Source organism: Pezoporus wallicus, unplaced genomic scaffold (genome assembly GCF_028554395.1).
Source record: "Pezoporus wallicus isolate ANWC-B61680 ecotype Strahan unplaced genomic scaffold, APGP_CSIRO_Pwel_v1 contig_13954, whole genome shotgun sequence".
NCBI classification, from domain to species: domain Eukaryota; kingdom Metazoa; phylum Chordata; class Aves; order Psittaciformes; family Psittacidae; genus Pezoporus; species Pezoporus wallicus.
This window is the reverse complement of record NW_026638000.1, coordinates 3,224,859-3,246,663: the sequence shown is the minus strand read 5'-3', so window position 1 is coordinate 3,246,663 and position 21,805 is coordinate 3,224,859. Positions and strand designations below refer to the sequence as shown.

At 42.0% G+C, this 21,805-nt stretch overlaps 1 protein-coding gene across 1 annotated transcript in view; it reads right to left on the bottom strand.

Annotated features, from left to right (window-relative positions):
- Positions 1-21,805, bottom strand: part of ADAM12 (ADAM metallopeptidase domain 12) — a 188,176-nt gene that overhangs the window by 154,291 nt on the left and 12,080 nt on the right. The window contains exon 2 of the mRNA XM_057408684.1: positions 15,836-15,969. Within this exon, the coding sequence (XP_057264667.1) occupies positions 15,836-15,969 (134 nt within the window). The remainder of the gene's footprint in view (positions 1-15,835; positions 15,970-21,805) is intronic.

The window sequence follows — 21,805 nt, the reverse complement described above, 5'->3', positions numbered from 1 at the left end:
AGTCTCCAGGGCCGCAGTCTCCTTTGAGATTCAACATCCCAGTGGTCTGACCCGCAGCTTCTCATCTATACTCACATCTATACTCCAACCACTAGGTTGTAAATGAACAGGTTTGCACCTCACTGATGCTCTGGAGCCATTCAGTGCTGTTCCCCCCACCCCCCCTTTTCCAGAAAACAAGAAGTCCAACATTAAATGGAGGTTGTGGTGGCTTAACCCCCACCAAAAGCAATGGACCATGCAGCCACACCCTTTTTTTCCCTTTCCCCTCAGTGGATGAGGAAGAGAGGTAGAAAGAGGTAAAACCCATGGGTTGAGGCAGGAACAGTTTAATAATGAAAATTAAAATATAATTATAGCAGTAATAATAGGGAAGAGAGAGGAATAAAATCCAATAAACACAAGTGATGTAGCTGATACCCACTGGTACCCAGCCCTGACCTCACCAGCAATCGGTCCCTCCCAGGTAACTCCCCCCAGTTTATATACTACACATGATGCTCTATGGTATGGAATATGCCTTTGGCTAGTTTGGGTCAGGTGTCCTGTTTCTGCTCCCTCGTGGCTTCTTTTGCCCCTCCTCTACTGAGCATGAGACTGAAAAGTGCTTTATCAAGGTCAGCAGTATTGAGCACCAACTAAAACATGTGTCTTAGCAGCATTACTCTCAGACTAAAGCCAAGCACAGCACTGCACCAGCTACTAGGATGAATATTAACTCTATCCCAGCTGAAACCAGACAGAGACATGCACTTAAACTTCTGAATAATGACTCCTTTACAGCCCCTAAAAAAACCTCAAACCAACAGCAAAAATCCCCCCAAAACGTAATGCTGCACCGTGTTGTATATTTAAATTAAATTCAACAACATGAGTTTGTGAAACTTTGCCTGCTAAAACATGACATTATTCACCAGACTTCTGTTTTTTGTACTCCTGAGTCATATAAGGTAGCAGAATGCATAGAGGAAGGCTTCTGGAAAGGTTCATTATTCTCTCTATAAATAGCAAGCGTTTGCCAGATATGGGTACCCCTCCGTGGTATCTCAGTGTCAGTGAACACTATGTTTAGAGCAGGACTTGGAAGCATAGGAGCAAGCCAGCATCTTCTAGCACATTTAAAAGTATATATATATATATATATAGTCCTTCTGGAACTTGTCATCCACGCTCATCAACATATAAATAGAGAAGGGCTCTGCAGGGGTTCCTCCTACTGTGCTCGCTTCCTGAGATGATGAGGGAAGGAGCCTTTTAGAGCCTTATCACTAAGCTTGAATGAGAAGTCTTGCTTAGCAGAAGACTGAAGAGTTTCAGAGAAGAGCTGAGATGGACACTCATTGAGATGTGCAAGAAAATGACATTTCAGGACTGAATGCATTGCTTACACTTGGAGAAAGAATTAGGAAGAGCACAGTGCCATGTGTGTGCTTGTCCTCTGAGGGATTCCTGAGCAACTGACTCTGAACTGCCTCAGCTGAGGGATGCTGCACTAATCCCTCCGACAACAGTTGCTTGCTTTTACATAGAGACTGCTTTTAAAGAAGCCTAAATTTCAAGATACATTTGATAAAGAAAGTACATCAACTGTGTGTCCCCCCCATCTAAATCAAATTCTAGTTTGCAAATCAAACCCCACAGATCAAAATTCACCTTGCACATGCAAACTTTACCTTAGGCTAAATACATGGGACAAGTTATTTTCTTTCCATACGTCAAAGCTGTGATGGTGACATTGCAAGAACCAAGAAAACAGCTCCCTAAAATTGAAGAAGCAAATTTGCACACTCCGAGAGATGCAGAGGAAATGATTTTGTGGGATAGGTAAAGACAGCACCAAATTGCATTATGACTTTATTTTACGCTGAATCAATTTCTCACCAGCTCACGGTAGACTGTCAGCTTCCAGACTGCACACCTAAAGAACAGATCATAGAAGTAATTTCTTTACTGTTCTTGAGGAGCTTTTAAAGCTCCAACCACTATGACAAGAAAATGTATGCATATGATATGAAAATATAGCACATAAGAATGTAAAATGGCACAGGGGCTGCAGAAAAAAAAAGTATTACCAAATCATTTGGCTTGATTGTGATGGCTTAAGTGATATACCTTGGTGAGACACAGCTTTGTGTTTGAGCAGGGATATATTGATTCATCTTTCCCTGAGAAAGATGAAGACTTCGCACGAAAAACAAGCCAGCATTGCCTTTGGAGCCTTCAAGCAGAGACTGGACTCTTCATCTACGTTGTGTAGTAACAAAGGCTGTTAAGAACTGGTTGATATTTCTGTGCAAAACAAGCACCCCAAACTATTAATATTATAGGAAATATTGTTCAGCTCTAACACACAATAATGGGGGAGCCCCACAAGACACTTATTTCATATATATCAGTCAAAATGCCTGTAGCAGCTGAATCTATTGCAATTTTTAAGTTCTTTAATGATGACACAGAAATTATCCACACTTTCAGCGTCTGAACAATGGTTTTATTGCTTACACAATACGCTTCTGTTTTTTTCCAGTGCCTTGTCCTAAAATTAGAACAGCTTTATCTATGTGTATCTCTACCTAGTATATATGAAGTTTATGACATTGGCAAGTATGTTACAAGGACATGCTGATAATCTCTCTGCTTCTAAATGTAATTCCTTCCTAACACCACGTCGGAAGTACTGATAGGAATTTCACTCAGTGGTATGCATCTTCCCTCTCAGCTACTGGATCTGATGGTTTGACTTTGATGCACAATTTTGTTATAACCTTATTCAGACTTTTTTTTTTCCATACATATGGTTGCAAAACATTTTCAAACCAGGATTTAAGAGCTGAATCCTGAGACAAAGTTGGAAACCAAGTAGCTGTATGCATGTATAAATACAGAATGAATGAGTGAATGAATGAATTAATAGCACTATAGATATTAATATACCTCCTATATCAATATAGATACAGATATACCTACTGGGAAATTCAGCAATGAATTGGGGAGTCGTCAGGAACTCTTAAAGAAATGGCTCAAATCCAGCTGTCATTCTCTCCATCTCAAACTCAGAGATTTGGAGAAATTGCTAAATACTAATTCTGTGAAGGCTGCAATTAGAGTTGATTTCAATTCCACACATAGAGATTTCTTTTTGCATTAGTTAAGAAAAGATGTAAGGAAGCATGTTAAAACTAAGCAATTCAATTTTAAAACAAATTCGAGGCTCAACGATTACTTTGCGTATTTGAGAGCAGAAAAATGTAAGAGATGAAAGAAAACCACACAATAAACTAAAATATTATTTCTCAAAATGTGGCTTAAAATGAAGTGTTCTCATGCCAGCGTTAATCTCCCTCACAGAAAGGTGATCACGCTAAACTTGGGCTGATTAATATGGCTCGTCATACGCTATAAAAATCTCAATTAATGCTCTTCATAGCACTTATAAGGTGCTCTTAAGTTGCCTCCAAGACTGGAACAGTGGCAATCCTTGTCCACAGCATTGCAAACACTCCTCCTCCTTAATTCTTTGAGATCGAGAATCTTGGAAATCCTTGTTCCCTTGTTCTCACAACACATGCGTGACTTATCCTCAAGCACACAACATCCCTCTTCCCCCACCCAGAGCACCAAATCCTTCCTCCCTAAAAGCTGCACAGCAAGAGCACAAATACAAATAACACTTCTCCTCTGAAAAGGCCATCACCAAAATCAAATTGATGCCCCATGGCTTGGATTAAACTTTATTCCCATTTTATAGATGGAAAAGGGTAAGGCAATAAAAGGGGAGATGTTTGACTACACAAAGCAAACAATTTAGGTTTCTATCTTAAAAAGAAAACCCCAAACCCAACTGTTTCTATCAATATATTATATTTGCCCTCTGAAACTCTTAGTGTTCCCAGGCTCTTGTTGCTTGGTCTCTGTAGAACAGTGGTTTCCTTTCCTCTCTCCCTCCTATGGGGATCCTGGGAAACAACCACTTTAGTCTGGAGGGTTCCCACAGATCACAGTTTAAATCAGTCCTGCCCTATTCCCTTTCTTCCTTTGTAATCCACATACCATGGCAGTAAGCAATTCTGCACGAAACTTGCAATGAAAAAAGAAGGTCAAGGTTTTGAAATCTCTTTTTTTGTTGCAATTGATGCCTTTTACAACCAGAAATGCTAAAATAATAAATAGAAACTCAATAAAGTATGAAATATAGCGCTTTATGTTGAATTATGGGCGTTTACATTGATTTAAGCTCCTCTCTCCAGGGTGCACTTTTGGGGTTTGGTTTTGTTTTTTACAAATGCCACTCATTCACAGTAATTTACATGCCTCAACATTTCTCAATGGCTGCTTCGTTAACAAACTCAACATCTCTTGGCATTAAAATGTTAAAATCCACTTTGCCCTCTGACTATAACAGAAATACCTTTGCAAGCTAATGATTGTAACAGGCTGGTCTGCTCCCGAGTAAACATTCTAGGGATTTCCTGAGGTGTTGTTTTGTTTTCTCTTTCTTTTTCCCCCCCCCCCCCCCCCCCTCCATCTTTTTAATTGAGGGCAAAGAATTCAGAGGGCACAGCCAGCTTAGATGTTATTTCTGTGAAAAAATGTGTATATGCTGTCTCTCTATATGCTTTTTCAACTGAAAAAATGCATTTACACAGCTTCTGGATATTCATTTTATAGGGGAAAAAAAAGAAATCTTTAAAGCTTATCCAACTCATCTCCTTCTGCCAGCTCTCCTTGCCAACTCTTTCTTAGTAATGCCAGTAAATGCCAAAAGAAGTCTGGTTTGAACAAGGTTTCTGTCTGTTGAAACCAAGAGAAAGGCAGTTGCTGTTGGAGATACTTGATTTAGGGATCCCGCTTTGTCTTGTGCTGCTGAAAAACCCACCCTGACATGTCAGCGTGGGCAGGAGGGAGTGTGCACTGTTAAAAGAGTAATAGGGTAGAAGTTGCTCTGAGGACAAAGTTACACAGTTCCTCTTATTGGCTTTTTCCACTACACATTCATTTCCAGAAACTCTCCTCTCCTTTGAAAAAGGCAGATTCAGGATCTGCCAAGGAAACGGTCCTTTTTGGGGCAAGGATACCATGGCTGTTTAGATTAACACATCGAAGAGCTTTTGTCTCATCACCCCTTGCCAGGAGCTGAAGCAGACCCTCCTTCAGGAGCGTTTCAGTACGAGATGTACTTAATGTGAAAACATCTAGGGGAAGGTGATGGAATGGGTGCAGCTAAAGTAAATTATGTCCTCTGAGAGACACCCGGGTAGGATTTCATCCAAGATTGCTGCCCGAAGGAGCCTGCCATCGCCAACACTCACACAAATGAAGTGTGCCGGAAAACAGCATCCACCAGCGTGCAAAACCTAGACATCTCTATGAAGAGCTGATCTTCCCCTAGCTAGGCAGCAGCTTGGAGTGAAAACGTTCACTCCTGTGCCCGTTTCAGTGGCCTCAGGTAGCAAATCCTGTTCTGAACAGCAAAATTATCCATAGGCTTCACTTTAAACTCACCATGTAAAATGCTGCTACACCAGGAGGCAAATCACTCCAGACAGTGACAACTGCCTGGGAAGGCTCTGGCAGGCTCATCCCCAAAAGACTGATTTTGTGCTGGAGTGTTTAAAAAGCTCCTCAAAGGATGTGGTCAATGGAAAGGGAAGGAGAAAACAAGGAGATGAACCCTGCCAAGAAACCACCCAGTAGCTCCTGGTGGAGGGAGATGGCCAGAAGAGGAAGGGGGAAGAAGTTCATTCAGCAGAAGCACAATAAAGCTGATCCTAAGACAGGAGACACAGTAAGGGCAAAGGAATGAGGGCAGGACCTAGGAGAACTTCATTTCCTGACAGTGATTCAAACTTCAGAGGAAACAACATATTAGCATCCTAGAACTTGGAGCAGAGGATGAAAAGTCAATGACAAGTCAGAGCTGTGGCAATCCCCAGCACAAACACAGGCTGCACTGAGACGGGATGGAGCAGCCCTGAGGAGAGGACTTGGGTTGTTGGTTGAAGAGAATCTCCCCATGACCCAGCTTCAGTTGTGTGCTTGAGCCCAGAACCCGCCTATGTTGTGGGCTGCACCCCCAGAGCGTGAGCAGCAGCTCAGGGAGGGGATCCTGCCCCTCTGCTGTGCTCCTGGGAGATCCCCCCTGCAGCCCTGATCCAGCTCTGGGGCAGCAGCACAAGAGGGACGTGGAGCTGTTGGAGTGAGTGCAGAAGAGGCCACGGAGATGCTGCGAGGGCTGGAGCAGCTCTGCTCTGGAGCCAGGCTGAGAGAGCTGGGCTGGGCCAGCCTGGAGAAGAGAAGGCTCCTGAAGGGGAGACCTGACAGCAGCTCCAGTGCCTAAAGGGGCTGCAGGAAAGCTGGAGAGGGGCTTTGGACAAGGGCCTGTAGGGACAGGCCAAGGGGAATGGCTTTAACCTGCCCGAGGGGAGACTGAGATGAGCTCTTAGGCAGAAGCTCTTCCCTGGGAGGGTGCTGAGGCGCTGGCACAGGGTGCCCAGAGAAGCTGTGGCTGCCCCATCCCTGGCAGTGTTCAAGGGCAGGTTGGACACAGGGGCTTGGAGCAAGCTGCTCTAGTGGAAGGTGTCCCTGCCTGTGGCAGGGGTTGGGACTGGATGAGCTTTAAGGACCCTTCCAATACAAACAGATTTATCATTACACTGACCAGAAATATCACATGCACATCCTTGCAGGACAGGGATGAGATCAAGCTCAGTAAAACACCTGCACTCTGGCAGCACCCCACCATGCAGATGCATGATACAAATGAAAGTGCATCACACAAATTACTGCCAACTGCATTTTGCCTCCTGTCTCACTAAGCTTCATCCCTCCACCGTGTCTACAATGTCATAAATTGCAATAGTTTTGTTAAATTAAGCTTCAGGGGCTCAATCCTACTTGAAAACTGTGCCCTTGAGGAAAGGCAGTGCACAAAAGGAAGAGACAATCTCCTCACGATAGAAGCTGAACGCAAACTTTCTGCTAGGATATCAAAATGATACAGATCATCTTTACGTCATCTACACAAGCTTTTCAAACCAAGTGGCAGGTCTTTTGGCAGTCCTTGTATATCTAGAAAAATAGCAACACTGAAATCCTTTTACTGTCAAGATATTACCACTGCATTTTAAAAGGGCTTATGATCGATCCTAATTATTTTTTTCTTATCAAGCTTTGTGCTGCATATATAACCTCTATGATTTCTCATTGCCATTCTGAGAAATGAGAAATATTCCTTGAGAAGATGTAAATCAACTGGGGTTTGAGTAAATCATATGGAAATAGAATTACAATTCGACAACAAAGGCATCAGGCTCATTAACACTAGCACGCAGTGGATCAACCAGCTACATTTAACTCTTCAGCCCTAAAATACACCTTGCAACCGAGGTATATTTGAGGTATAAAACATAATATTGCAACTGAATGCAATTCAATTTACTTTGGCTTCTTGAGATAAGGGTCTGCATCACAGCATACGTCAGCAGCTCTTAGTTTCCGTGCTCTTCCCCTGCTCAGAGAACTTTAGCCCAGGGAAAGGCACCAACTTCTTTAGGTGCTACTTGCAAGCCCTCAAACAACCCCTTGCAGGAGCTGAACGCTCCATGCTCCAAGAGCACACGGTGGGAGAGAGCCCGCAGTAGGAACCGTGTTGTGTTCAGTTTGTCTCAGGGCAATCACAGTGAGAAGTAAGCATAAGAACAAGGGAGATTCTCCTTTTGCCTGTAAAAAAAATGATCACATGTTCCTAGCTGGAAAGCAAAGTATTATTTGAATCCAACACTGAAATTCATACCTTACGCTCGCAAGATCTGTTGCAAGAGACATGAAATAGCCAAGTATAAGCTAAATTAATTCAATATGAAAATGCCTCGGTACAAGCACTTTACAAACCCAGCACACTGCTGCATAATTGCAAGAACTTAGTTTTAGATTCTAACACCACGTTAAAGCGTTGCTTGCATTAACTGCATCATTAAGATCAGAATGTATTTTTCCATTTTATTATGGAAAGGATGATCTGTTTGTTTGGGTTTTTTTTTCAACTAAATACCAGTCTGAAAGCTCATGTTAAAGAACATCGCCTTACAGAGGAACGGGTTCCTCCAGCTCAAATCTGAGACACTACCTCATAGCTGGTGGGTCACAGGCAGCAAATGCAACAAAGCCCTTCTGCAGAGTCCCATCATATACAACTGCTGGCAGAGGGAGGCCGGGTGGTACAGGGAGACAGAGCTCACCCAGGACTATTATATCACTGGCAATCTTTACTGGCCAAGTATGACAGAATTCCTTCCAACAGCTCAGCGTGATACAAGCTCTTGAAAGGGACTTTCACCCTATTGAGGGCTCCAAGATGCTAAGGGGAAGGGAGGGGGGGGGTGTGTGTGTCTGGTGGATGGTTAATATAAAACTCTACTTTTTCTGTTTATTGGAATAGCAATCTCCCTCAATAATATCTGTTATTTATACTGTGCATAAACTATAGCACAAAACCTTACAAACTTAACACACTGGATCACTTAAGCTAAAAATGAAATGGACCGTTTTCTGGGATGAATCCCAATTGCTTAACACTTCCCAGTATGCCCAAGTGTTTCAGGCAGGAAATGAATACTAGTATATCTAGTTGAAACTAGGGCACTGATTCAGTGCAGACAGAGAAAAGAATTTCCCCTACTCAATCACCAATACAAAGTTTCTATTGGTGGTCCAAGCTCCAGGAATTTCTCAAGCCCGTAGCTGCGTTGTGAGATCCAGCAAGTCCCTAGAAGCAGGATATACCTACTGACATTTCTAAACCATTCAATAAGTGCAATTATCAGCTTGATCAATTGGCTAAACATGGGTACAGGGCTGGATGGGAAGGAGGGAATATGCTTTGCTCTACAAAGACCTTCCTCTTGCAAAAGATAAGGTGAGAGGGATGGATTTAAGCCGCTTTTGTGCACCCAGTGAAGCAATCCAGCCCTAGTAGCATAGTTACAGACATCCAACTGGGTACCAGAGGAAGTGACACACTCCTTTTTCCTAAGAGCTTCCATGCAAAAATATGCTATTTCTGAGTTAAACAATTGTGGAAGAGGTACTAAATAGCAGAGGATATTTGAACTGATCAGCCTTCACCATGGCCCTACAAGGCAGGAGTATAGGTATAAGAAAAAGCACAAGAACTAACAGATTGCTCACTAGGCTATGAAACTAATGACTACCAGGTCACTAACGAAAGGCTCAAGGAGCATAGCCCAGATAATTCCATCAAGGATTAGTGCAGTTTCTCACACCCTGAGGCTGTCAGTGCCACGCTGCATTCCCAGCTGATGATACAGCCTCAGCAGCATGCAGAGCTCTGCCTCTTCCACTTGATACTCATGAGTCATAAAAATATAGAGAGGCCTATAAATTCTGTTTATGCTCCTCTCTCTCTTAAGATATGTAAAACAGCTATGTAAAAGAGCTATGAAAGCTGTCCTCTCAGCCTTCAAAGACTTGTTTAAGCAGCACTGTATGATTCCCCTTAATACAACTGTCTGGAAGTCTAAACTTTGGTAATTATTTCAAATGAAAAAGAACAGCAGGAGGCTCTGTTGAAGGGAATATAAACAATTATCACTTGCACGAAGGCTATGCCAGTTATGAAATAAACTTGAATGGGTTTGCTCTTGAAAACACGGAGCACTACATCAATTATCTGACATAGCAGTCCTCTCAGCTGTACTCCACGCATCAAACCTGGTATCAGAGTTACACAAGAGCACCAAGAGAAACAGAAAGGAGGGGGAAATGTGAAGCAACAATGAGGTCTTGTTGAAGTAGGGTCTTTCTAATGGGTACACCAATAACTATAATACTGAAGCTGGCGTGCACACCATAACTCCTGATGATAGACTGAGCCATGATAGACTGTGCCTGTTCTGGCAGTTTGCAAGAGAAATGCAGCAGTGCAAGAGCATAAAGGTGAAATCAGATGGGTAACGCTCATCCCTGCCTGGCAGCTTTGAATATGTTCTTGATTCTCTAGCATTAGTCCTGTGACCTTTTAACAAATTTAAAGTTATTTCTTGTTCCCTCCAGTGATTCTTTGTTTCAGTGGCCAAAAACCCCTATCTCGGGAGGTGTTGAATTAGGACCTTACAACGAGGGAATGAAAAAAAATACGCAAAAAGGGGAAAAAGAATCAGTGTAATATCTGGATTTGATAAATCCAGAAAACCTTAAAGATAACCAACAGCTGTCAGAGCACACGATACTCTTACAGACAGTGGTGAATTTCACATTGAGATTCAAGTAATCATTGTCCAGAATGACATCCAGATGATCAAGAGTCTGATGTTTGTTTATGAACATCACCCATAACTTCTTTGCAAGCTCAATGAGATGCAGTGCATGCTAAGAAGTAAAAAAATGGCAATCTTCTGCCACTTACATGCAGAATCTTTTGAGCTGTGACAAGCATACGTTTAAAAAACAGAAGAAATATGGTCTAAGGATATATTTATAGCTGGCCTTCATCTTTATCTTTGCATTTCATTGCTAGAGTTTGTATTCAAAGTATAGCATCACACCAAGAAAGAAAAAAAAGAGTATTGCTACAAGAAAGGAAAATCTGTCTCATCTTTCTTTACTCCTCTTTTGAAAACACTTCTTTAAGATTTCAGTTTGCAAACCTGATTTATACCAGCCTTAAAAAAAGAAGGAACATAACTAACACTACCTCAGAATCTGGCCTTGGAAGCTTAAATTAGGTGAAGCAGTTTTAACGTTCTCTGAATCCATTGCCTCCTCCTCCAAGGAAAAACCGATTCCTGATTTATTTGGATTTAAAAGTCATTGGTGCTGCAGCCGTAGCTGTTCTTCATCAAGGAACCCTCTGCAGGTCCTCCCATCCTCTCTGCCCACCATGAGCATCTTTATTTTCCTCTGCTTGTCTCTAACCCCAACGGCAAGAGATCCACACTCTGGTGTGTGGAAAGCCATCCATCATTCACCGCTGAACAAGAGGTCCAACTCTGAATGCTGGGGAGAGATTGCTTTCCAATATACTTTTTATATACAGAGGCAGTGGCAATGCTTTCAAAAAGCCAAGTGAGATTCACTATGATTCCAGCACATTAAGAGTCTAATCCCTTAATAGATTTATATCCCTTAATAGATTTCTGATTCTATCTTAATAAATATTCTATGATTCTAATCCATTGACAGGTGTACTGCGTGCATCTACTTTCTCATAGTTAATTATTTTTAAGAAGTTATACAGCAAAATTTGCTCTTTCTTCTAAACCTCACCCAAATGTAATGCTAAAAAAACAAAGTGTTCACATCATTTGAAAGCAACCTGGACTGGCAACTTGCAAACACAAAGCAACCTGAAGTATTTCAGGGCTTTCCACCTCCTCATGCAGTGCTTCAGAAACCACAGAATCACAGAATGGTTTGGGAAGGGACCTTAAAGCTCATTCAGTTCCACCCCTGCCACAGGCAGGGACCCCTTCCACTAGAGCAGCTTGCTCCAAGCCCCTGTGTCCAGCCTGGCCTTGAACACTGCCAGGGATGGGGCAGCCACAGCTTCTCTGGGCAACTGTCCATCCCAATGCCTCACCAACTTCTTAGAGAAGAAACCACACTCAGCTCCATGTGTTGGCTGGTTTCAGGTCCTCCAATACCTGCCCATGTTCAGCTACATTAAAATTTGTTGTTACATATGGCAATCATAGCCTGATGGAGCATACGCCTATGTATGAAGCAGTTTAATACTGCACTCAAATGGATACAGAGATCAGAATTACAAAAGTATGTGCATAAGCGTCAAAAGAAGTAAAGCATCACCCACTAAGGAGAAGTTGCACCTAACTTGCTCGTGTGCTTTTAGAAACCACAGAAGATTAAATCTTTCAAAGCACTTGATCAGCTTCATGATTATATCTGAGTCCTTCCAGGGGCCAGCAATGGCATTTATAGATCTTGCACAGCCAAGAGTAGAGAAAAGCCCCATACCTCGGTGACAGATGCCACAACCTGAGGACTCTGATGTTTACTCGCATAATTGATCATATCATATATGCACAAAATGCTTTAAATTTCCCAGAAACTTAATGCATTTTAAGGTCTGGGCTAAACCCTGGATCCAAAGCCAACTTCATTAATGGAGTGTGTCACTCTGGGAGAATGAATGTCAGCTCAAGGCAATGCCACACTGGGATCCCTCCCAGCATGACAGCTATTATATATCTGCCCTGGATGGTCTCTGGCAGGCAGTGTTTCCCCACAGTTATGACCTTTTAAACATAGAAAGGGAGCCAAGAAACCCTTAATGCCCATGTGAAATGCTTCCTGCCTGGGGCTTGTCTCTCCAAGAGAAGACACGTGCTTCAGGCTCTGGCCTAACACAACCAATGTTACCTGAGAGCTCCTGTGATGCAGGATCTGGCACATATTAACCAGTGTGCGTCCCGAACAGGGTGTGAGGATAAAAGCTGAAGCCAAACAGATGGTCTTCGAAAAATCTTCCCTAAAGTGTTCTGTGTACTCAAACTTCACTTACCCAACTCTCATCAAACTTGGCTTGATTTGCACATCTCCAGCCAAGTCTGAAGAAAAATATTCAACTGGAAACATGCAGGGAAAAGAGCAATTTTCTTGCACTTGAATAATGTAAAAACGAAACAATTTTCTTCAAACCTTAGAAAAATTTAAGCAAAACAGAACCCAACCCTCTTGGGTTGAAACCAAGCACTAGGAAAAAACCATCAAAACGGAATGCAAAATGATGCACAAATGAGGATGAAGTGGAAGGAGAGCTGGAGCTGCAATGTATAACGACCTATCAACACATCTGTAATGCACACAGCATTTCAGTGAAGACGGAAATCACATCTGCACCGAGTATGGGCATCTATTGTTTGAAAGCAGAGAGCAATGTTGTGCACTTCATGATCCTGATTTCGCCATCACCCACCCATAAATACAGTTACTCATCAGTAGCCCTGACTAGCAACAACTGGATCCTCAAAATAGTAACCACTAATTTTAGCAGTGTGCTCAGGATTAGCAACTGAATATCATATCCAGTTAATACAAGAATGTAACTGGGCACTATTAAAATGAATCTGAAAATGATCTAAACCTTTTGAATTCAACAAAACTAACTAGATGAACAGCATCGTACAGTTGTAAAAACACGGACTTCGTAGTAACTCAAAGTAATTCATACATGGTAACTTCTCTTTATTTTCTTTTTTAAAAGTGCATCACTCTCTGAAGTGTTTGCATGTAAGAATATGCCCCTTTTTAAACAAGAAAGAAGCAAAAGCATTTCTGTAACCACACTACCACAATGAAATCCCAGCCTTGGTCTACTTACAGCTTTGACTTCGGGTGGGGCGAAAATTGACCTGCCCAGTAAAAGAGAGGTTCTCTCTAGATACAAACCACTGCATTTATACTTAGGGAAGCCCAAATTCTTTAAATATAATTTAATTACATGTCTGATTTTAAAATTGGATTTTTCCTACCATTAATTTGAACTGTCATTCTTAGGAAGTACCTAAATCATTAGATGTCCTTGAAAGAGTACACCCTGACTGTATTAAAGTTAAACCAAGTTATAGCCAAGTAACATTCATATTATTTTCTTCTCAACAAATGTGATTTTCTTGCTGCCAGTGAACAGGTCTGTGTGTGTAAATAGACAGGAGAATAGGTTCAGCTTTCTCGTTCGTGCTCTTCACAGTGTACTGCATAGATGGCCCTCAAAGAGGAAGTCATTAGCTTAATAATAATTCCTCACAGACTCCAAATGAGATATTCCAATAGATATTGCAGTGGCTCCTAGGGTAAATAAAAGGAGAGTTTTATCTTCAAGATGGGAAAGCGAGAATATGAGGCACTAAATGATGAGTGGGGGTTCTGAGACTAATTGTTAAGCAGGAATATTTACAAGCAAAGGACTGGAGAATGGGTTTATCATTGCAAGGCAATTATCTAAACACAAATAACTTTAATACTTTGGCATTTTTATAGCACCACATTATTTATTTTACTATACAATCTATTGAAATACCATTCCCCTGGTTACAAGTACACAGCACTGCATACTTTTTTTTTACTTCATATAAAATTGAAATAAAAAGGAACACTTTGAAATGAGTGGAAGAACAATAGGTCCTATTTAACCATCAACTACAACAGTATTTAACTTTGTGCTTTTGATCAATATTTGTGTGACAAGCTATTCATTACTCCTCTACCGCTTTAATGCTGTTGTTCTTCTTACAGCCTGATCTGCACTTTTGTGTGTTTAATTTATAAGAGTTTCCATGGAAAAGAAGTATTCAAAGAAAAAAAAGTGCTGAGACAGCACCTTCTACCAAACCACAAATCTTTTCTAATGTTCATCTTAAGCTGAAAGTAAATTCTGGGAAACAAATTAATGATATAAATCACATTATCATTACTCACATAAAGATACTCTGTTGTAACTCTTTCAGAAAGCTACAGTGAGTAGTAGCTAAAAGACCTCTATATGGAGAATGCCTGTTTCTAATTAAATTCTCTAAAAATAGGGTTGCACATACATCTAGGACCAAGCCATCTGTGTTATCTCTCTAGGATAAGCCATTCTACACCCACAGTGATATCCCTTTCGTCACTGCAGATATTCAGAACGAGGAAGGGAAACAAGAAAAAGGAAGCAAAGTTTTAATGCAGAGAAGGTTCTTTAAAAGTTAGATCCCTTGTTTTGGAATCTCTTTTCGCACCTACTTCTGTCAATCAGCAGAGAGATCCAAAACCACATCCCGCAAGCAGTGGCAACAGTCAAGTATGATTTCTCCATGAAACACTTTCCCAGTGTAGTAAAGAAAGCTGTTTCTAATGGGCTGCATTGCTTGTGTTTGATGGTTTTGATCCCCCCCCTCTTCTTTTTGACCTATTTGAAAATGTATCTTTATTCTCCTCATTCTGACAATTAACAGAACAATATAAAAAAGCTGGAATGAAATGGGACCTGTGTCAGAAAGGTTGGATAAGAGATTCCCATGACATCTTTGGTGATACTAAACAACAAAAACCTGTCTTCATACTTCAAGCAGGAGACCAAGGAGACAGAAAACAGCCTTTCTCTCTTAAAAACAGCTACCCACATTATCTGCCAATGACTGAGGGGAAAAAAGGAGGAATGCTTATCAGGGCCTGTCAAGAGGAGGAAACAATCTCTGTTTAGTCAGAGGCAGTGACAGATTATCCCCTTGTTAAGCAGAGAGAAAGCAGAGTGTGAAGGGAGGCAGGGGGTTGGAACAAGATGATCTTTAAGGTCTTTTCCAACCCAAGCCATTCCGTGATTCCTTGATTTCAAGGGAGACTTACTCCTGATCCCCCCTGCAATACACAGGACGGCATTTGGGGGCCATTTCCCATGAGGGGCTCCAGGTAATGCCTCAGGCTGCAGCCAACAAAGCAACATTATTTACATTTTCCTTAGGTTTCTTGCTGTCAGACTGCATTTAGTGAAACAAATGCATTTGTTATATTTGCCCATCCCTCAGTTTTGGGGCTATTTTGCTGTTGTATGATACAGTCACAAGCAATGTGTGTTAAACTCATTAGACGAATTGCTTCATTTCAAGCTTCCATTTCTGCCATTGGGAATAGGAATGCCACTTTACAGTAAAAAGGTATTAATTTCAACCAATTTCTTCAATTAAGTAAGTATCAGTTTTAGACAACAGACTTCACAAAAAACACTCTTATAACCAGTATGATGAAGGGTGTTTAGTTCCCCCTAAAGCCTTCCAATTGTTATATACCTTAGAAGAAAATAACAGGCAAAATGAAGACTAACCTTTGAATAAATGCCATTTACTGGTCTCCACTGCTCTCCATTCAAAAGGAAGGGAATTGTTATCTCGTAATCTTTTGACTGGTCCTTTGGCATCTGCTGTCTTGAGGATTCCAATTTGCTGTCCACATTCTCACCTAAGGACAGGGAGAAGCACTTCATGTTAGTCAGGAACAGCATCTGACAACATGAACCTCGTCATTTAAGGGACCTGGCAGCATATTGCGAAAGGAAATACTTCAGGGAAAGAACTGAGCATTAAAACATTGTGGGGTCATATTCTCAGAGTCCAAACCTACACGTTTCCAAGAGAGCTGGGATTCTGGGAGAAAAGTGTTGCGGTTCATTAGATGTGCACTTCCGTAGCAGCAGAAGACAGAGACTGCACGTAAAGAGTAGAGATACCAGGATGCAAAGACAAGTAATTGGGGTGCAAGACTTAACTAAAAACGTTTGAAGAGGTATAGGCACTGCTATTTAAAGTGTTACATTAAAAATCATACTAGAGTTTGGATTTATTTTCTCCACTGAAGGCGACAGCAGGAGGGAATGCAGAGGGTGTCTTGTCGTTTCGGTGTCTTCATTAAGAGGTAAGCAAGCTACAGGGATTTAAGAGGTAAGATTTTATCAGGACTATGTTTCCCTAATTAAGGTAAGAAATTAGCCTTGATCATTCCACTCCCCAATCCCTCTTTGCCTCATCCCTCTTCCAAGATACAGTCACACTGGATCAGATTCAAAGCTGAAGTGGTGGTAGGAAGAGGGATGGTGCCCTTGTGAGTGTCACTAGAGCCTTAATCACCCTGGGATGAACAAACATTGCAGTTGCTTGACACGGGCTCCCTAAGGACAGACAGAGACCTGAGATTTTCCTCATGTCCTTCCCATTCCTGTGAAGGGGTCTGCTGGTCCTCACACTTCACAAGCTGGAGTTACAGCATGGATGCAACAACCCACTCCTGAAAGGCTCTGGGTTTATGACACACAGCAGATTTACCATGTGTAGTCTTTGGTATTTTATGAAACCCCAAACACTTCTTAATGCACCATCTTACTTTGCTAAACACAGAAGTATAGGGCTGTACTCCGTTTTAACTAGCCTGAACTGTATACAACAAAAGACTGAATATTTACTTAGCAGCTCAGCATGGACATGTAAGGAGGTCACAAAGTACTGACAGCCCCATAACATCACAGATGCACTTTGTCATTTAGGGGGGGGAAAGAAGTCTGAAGAAGAATATAAACTCCCACTGAATTAATGCTCTACCCCTACACAGTCAGACAACTTCAATTCATACCACAGTGTCAAAAAGCCATTTGCATGCAACATTTATCAAGTGGTTTTCCTCTCACTAAACATACGAATGGTACTGTGCCCGTCAAAGCCAAGTCCTAAAAACAGTGTCATGGGACAAGAGCTGGAAATGGGATTGAGAATAAATCTTAAAGAGAAGACAAAGATGGCTTTCAGGCGCTGTGAGACAGTTAAAACACCAGTGGGGTTTGACACATGCTTCACCTACCTCCACACCAAGCATTCTGGTGCACTTGGACTCCCTGAGGATGAGATCTGAGTCTTTGCAGGTGCTCTAAAGATGTGTCCATCTTCCATTAAGATGGAGAAAAGCCAGTGTTACCTTTCTTCCTCCTTCCTCCCATTGCCTTTGGGCTAGGAGGTGAAGAGGGAGGATGGTGGGGTGGTGTTTTAGCAGCTGAACCATGGCTCAGGGCTGAACTAGGTATTGTAGTGAAAGGATTGCTGTGGAGTCAACCTGCCCACACAGCTCAGTGCTCAGTACTTGCCATCCCACCAACCTCACCTAACACGTTCTGAGGATCCAGAGCTATGTTTTGAGCAGAATGACCCCAACTTAGTCATTGTTACAATTAAAACCATCTATGCAGTCACTATGATTAAGCCAACGAGAGAAAAACAAGTCCAGTATTTTCCAGCATGCTTGTAAAAATATGACACTTTCCCTAAAACACCAAAAAAGGGCCCAGATAAAATGATAAAGTATACTGGAAAGAGGAAAGTTTCTTGTTATATGGGTTTTCCTGTAGAGAACCTAACCCTCAGCACAGCCCAAGCCCAAGCGACAGGGATCTGGCAGGACACAGTGTCAGCCCTTGGAAGAGATGGTCAAACGATACACACAATTGGGTTTGCCCAGATACCATCTCATCTGTCTACAAGGGTCTAGACAGAACCTCTTTATTCTGATTACCAGGCATGAAGTTGCCTGCACAGAACAGAAACTTATGAAGCATATCTCAGAGAAATGAGAAAAGTTTGGCTCTAGCCCTGATCTTGGCTCACTAAAGCAGTCTGAGCTCTATGAATTAAATTACCCAGACCCTACTATTACTCTGTTGGATTCGCATTCTGAAAGTTTGTGAGATCTAACCCAGTGAGCATCCTTTTCTTCCCACAAATGCACTGTCTACATCACTTCCATACAGCCTCACCATGGAACTGCAGCTAGATAGGAAGAAGCATCAAAGTCTTCATGGTATTCCTACGTGTGCAAGTTGCCTTTCTTATTAATTCTGCAAAGCATTAATATCACAACATTTCCCAAAACACAGGAAAAAGGAGAAGGGAAGGGATCAGCATTCACAAGCATTATTCACTATGAGGGTGGTGAGGCCCTAACAGAGTTTATAGAGAAGCTGTGGCTGCCCCATCCCTGGCAGTGTTCAAGGCCAGCTTGGACACAGGGGCTTGGAGCAAGCTGCTCTAGTGGAAGGTGGAACTGGATGAGCTTTAAGGTCCCTTCCAACCCAAACCATCCCAGGATTCTACGTGTTACTTCCTCATTACATGGCATGGTCAAGAAGGTGCAACTGCTATAAAAATATCATGGGAAAAGAGAATAATATCTACACAGAGTGCGGTTCAATTTCACCCCTCTTATTCCATCAGGACAAAGTAATGCCTGTGGTGCATAACAAAGTATGGTTACAATGAGCAAATTTAATCTTACACACATGCTTATTTATCTGCACGCTGAAAATGCATATTGTGCAGCAGTGTTGATAGTCTGGAGACAGACATCAAGACAGGTTTATAGGCAGCAGTTATATCTTTATTGGAAAAGATAATTTATTGGGGTGGAAACAAACCAGACAAGCTTTAGGGCTTGCAAAGGCTTCTGAAGCCATAGCATTTATAAAACACAAGATCAATTTCTGTCTTGTTGCTTTCCTTCAGCCAAATATTCTGCTGCTTATCTGAGTGTTTTTATTTAAATGATTGGGTGTGATTGATAGAAATCACAGCTCTCTGCAGAGGGCAGAGAAAGCTCTGCAGCCCAGTCACAGGGCCTCACGCAGATAAGCACTGGGGCACATGCTTAACGTTATGCACTTGCTTGTCCTCAGTGTGATACATGCACATTACAGTTACTTTTGTAAACCAAATAACAGTGGTTTTCTGATTTAAGCTTATATTTACATCGTAGGCATATTTCTGAAAGACTTCAAAATGAAGAAAACACTATCACTGATAGATAAACTCTAGATCAATCTTTAAATTTACAAGTAAGAGGAAAATAAAGTGGTGAATCCTTTAAATAGGATTCTGCAGCCTGATTGCAAAGCTTCCCAGAACACATTGCAGAAAATAGGGGATCACAGCCAAGGAAGAGTGACCCACACATGTCCATGTGGGATGGGAAAGATGACAGCATCTGAAGGGCCTGACTGGACAACAGGACACAGACATAAGAGACATGGGAAGAGGAAGGCAGGAGAAAAAAAGCCACGTAAAATACATAAGAAGAGGGAAAAAAAAACCAAAACATAGGCATAGATATTGAAGTATGCAGGAAACTTTAAAACAAAGGGACAAACAGATATGCAGCCTCAGAATAGCCCTGAGTTTGGGCTTCTGGAGAGGTACAAAGCTGGGACAGCTTCGGCACACAGAGCCCTAAAGTCAGAAACACCAAAGAATTTATCCCAGTGAGGGATATTTCACCCAGTCTCTTGCACAATGGCTGAGCAAAACACACTCCCAGTTCTCTTCTGCTGGTGTCAGGCCACCCACCTCCAAGCATAAGCCCAGCCTTCCCAAACAGCATCCGAGGGGCACCGGGAAAGGAGCGCGATGGGATGGGACTGGACGTCTGCACTAACGAAGGGTTTCCATCACCTTGATCACACCCCGTGAGCTCCCAGCGCTGCAGTTCTTCATGCACACAGACGTGCTGGTATTTCCTCTCTGCCACTCTTCATCTCCTTTACTCATTTTCATTACAACTTCTTTGAAGCTGGGACCATTAGATTTGTTTGCATTACATTAATAATGAGGCCTCTTCTCTATGGGGACTCTTGGTGTTACAGCAATATAAATAGTGTAATAATTGAAATCAGAGAATTGAAATGGTAACTTGTCGTGAGAGGGGATGAAAATCAGGCCATCTGTATCACCAGAAACTTCTATTAGAGCCAGGTTTCCTATCTCTTGTGTCACATGCACCTACTTACTCACCTACTTATTTCCCATTTCAGTGAAATTCCGTCCCGTTCTTCCTGACACAAGCTCGTCTCCCACTTTTTCACATGAAAAACTTCTCAGTTGTGTCTATCTGTTTTCTATTTTCAGCCTGCACTGAAGGTAACGCTTTTGATCCACAAGCAGCCCACAGGCTGATGCAGCATACCTTATTCTTCTTTTTTTTTCCAGCAATATAAAAGATGCTTTGTACAACTCGTGAGATGAGTCGGTGTTATCTGTCAGTGGCTTTTGTGTGGCTTAAATATTCTTCATCTGCCATGTACTTCTGCAACCTTCCTTCTTTGCACAGTATCATACAACCTTGTTGGCAAAGAAGTTGAGAGCAGTTTTCATCTTTTTGCTTTATATTTCAGTTCCTTCGAGCTCTGCACAAAATAAACTCTAAGCCTGCAATGTGATGTCTTTGTTTAATGGCTGCTGCCTCCTGAGGAAGCCCAGACATACTTCACATTTGTCTTTAGATAAAATTAATAAGCTTTTAGTCAGGCAGTGCAATTTATTTGTCCTTATGATAAATAAAAAGGTGAATGTTCTCAGTACCGATTGGGTTTGGATAAAATGGGACGAAGTGGAAGGAAGAAGAGAAAATGTCCCCCCCCCCAACTGTACAACCCTGCCATCCTCTTAGCGCTGGGTTTGCTCCACACTCGCCTGGCATGCCACAGAGAGAGGAGTCTGACTAGGGATGGTTTATAAGTACCATCCATCTACTAACATACAGATTTATTATAAAGCCAATGTATGAGGCTGTGCATCCTTCCTGTTGTGGACATGCATGTTCTGGGAGTCCCATCATAGAATCACAGAATCAACCAGGTTGGGAAAGACTTTTAAGATCACCAAGTCCAACTGTTCCCCAGCACTGCCCAAGACCACCATTAAACCACGTCACTAAGGGCCTTGTCTACATGGTTTTGAACCCTTCCAGCGATGGTGAGTCCTGCACATCTTGTCCCATGCACATTAACACGATCCTGTCAGGGTCCTGAGGCACCCAAGGGCTTTTACAGCCCCACCACCTCACTAAAGCCTAGCCCAGCGATTCTGTGAGATGCCCATTACCAATCTAGACCACAGCCTTCTTCCCAGCACACTGCATCCAGACACGCATCATGTCACCCACTGCAGTTACTGCCAAGTTATGAAAATAACAAAAGCAGGACAATAAAAAAAAAGCTAAATTAAATTATATTATCCTTGTGTTACCTTTCATATTACAAATGGACTCAGAACTGTAAGTCACAGCCTATCTACTTTTTCCTCAGCCACAAAACAACAATGCAGAGGAATAATCTAAGGATAGAAAAGAATAATAGACAAGAGTAATCTTTCTGCAACCTGAAAACAGCTACCAGCACTGCTCTGCATCGCAGTGCTTTGGCAATGCTGTGGAAGACAAAAAGGGTGTACTCTATCCATTTCCTTCCTCGCTTTCCTCAGCTTCCTCA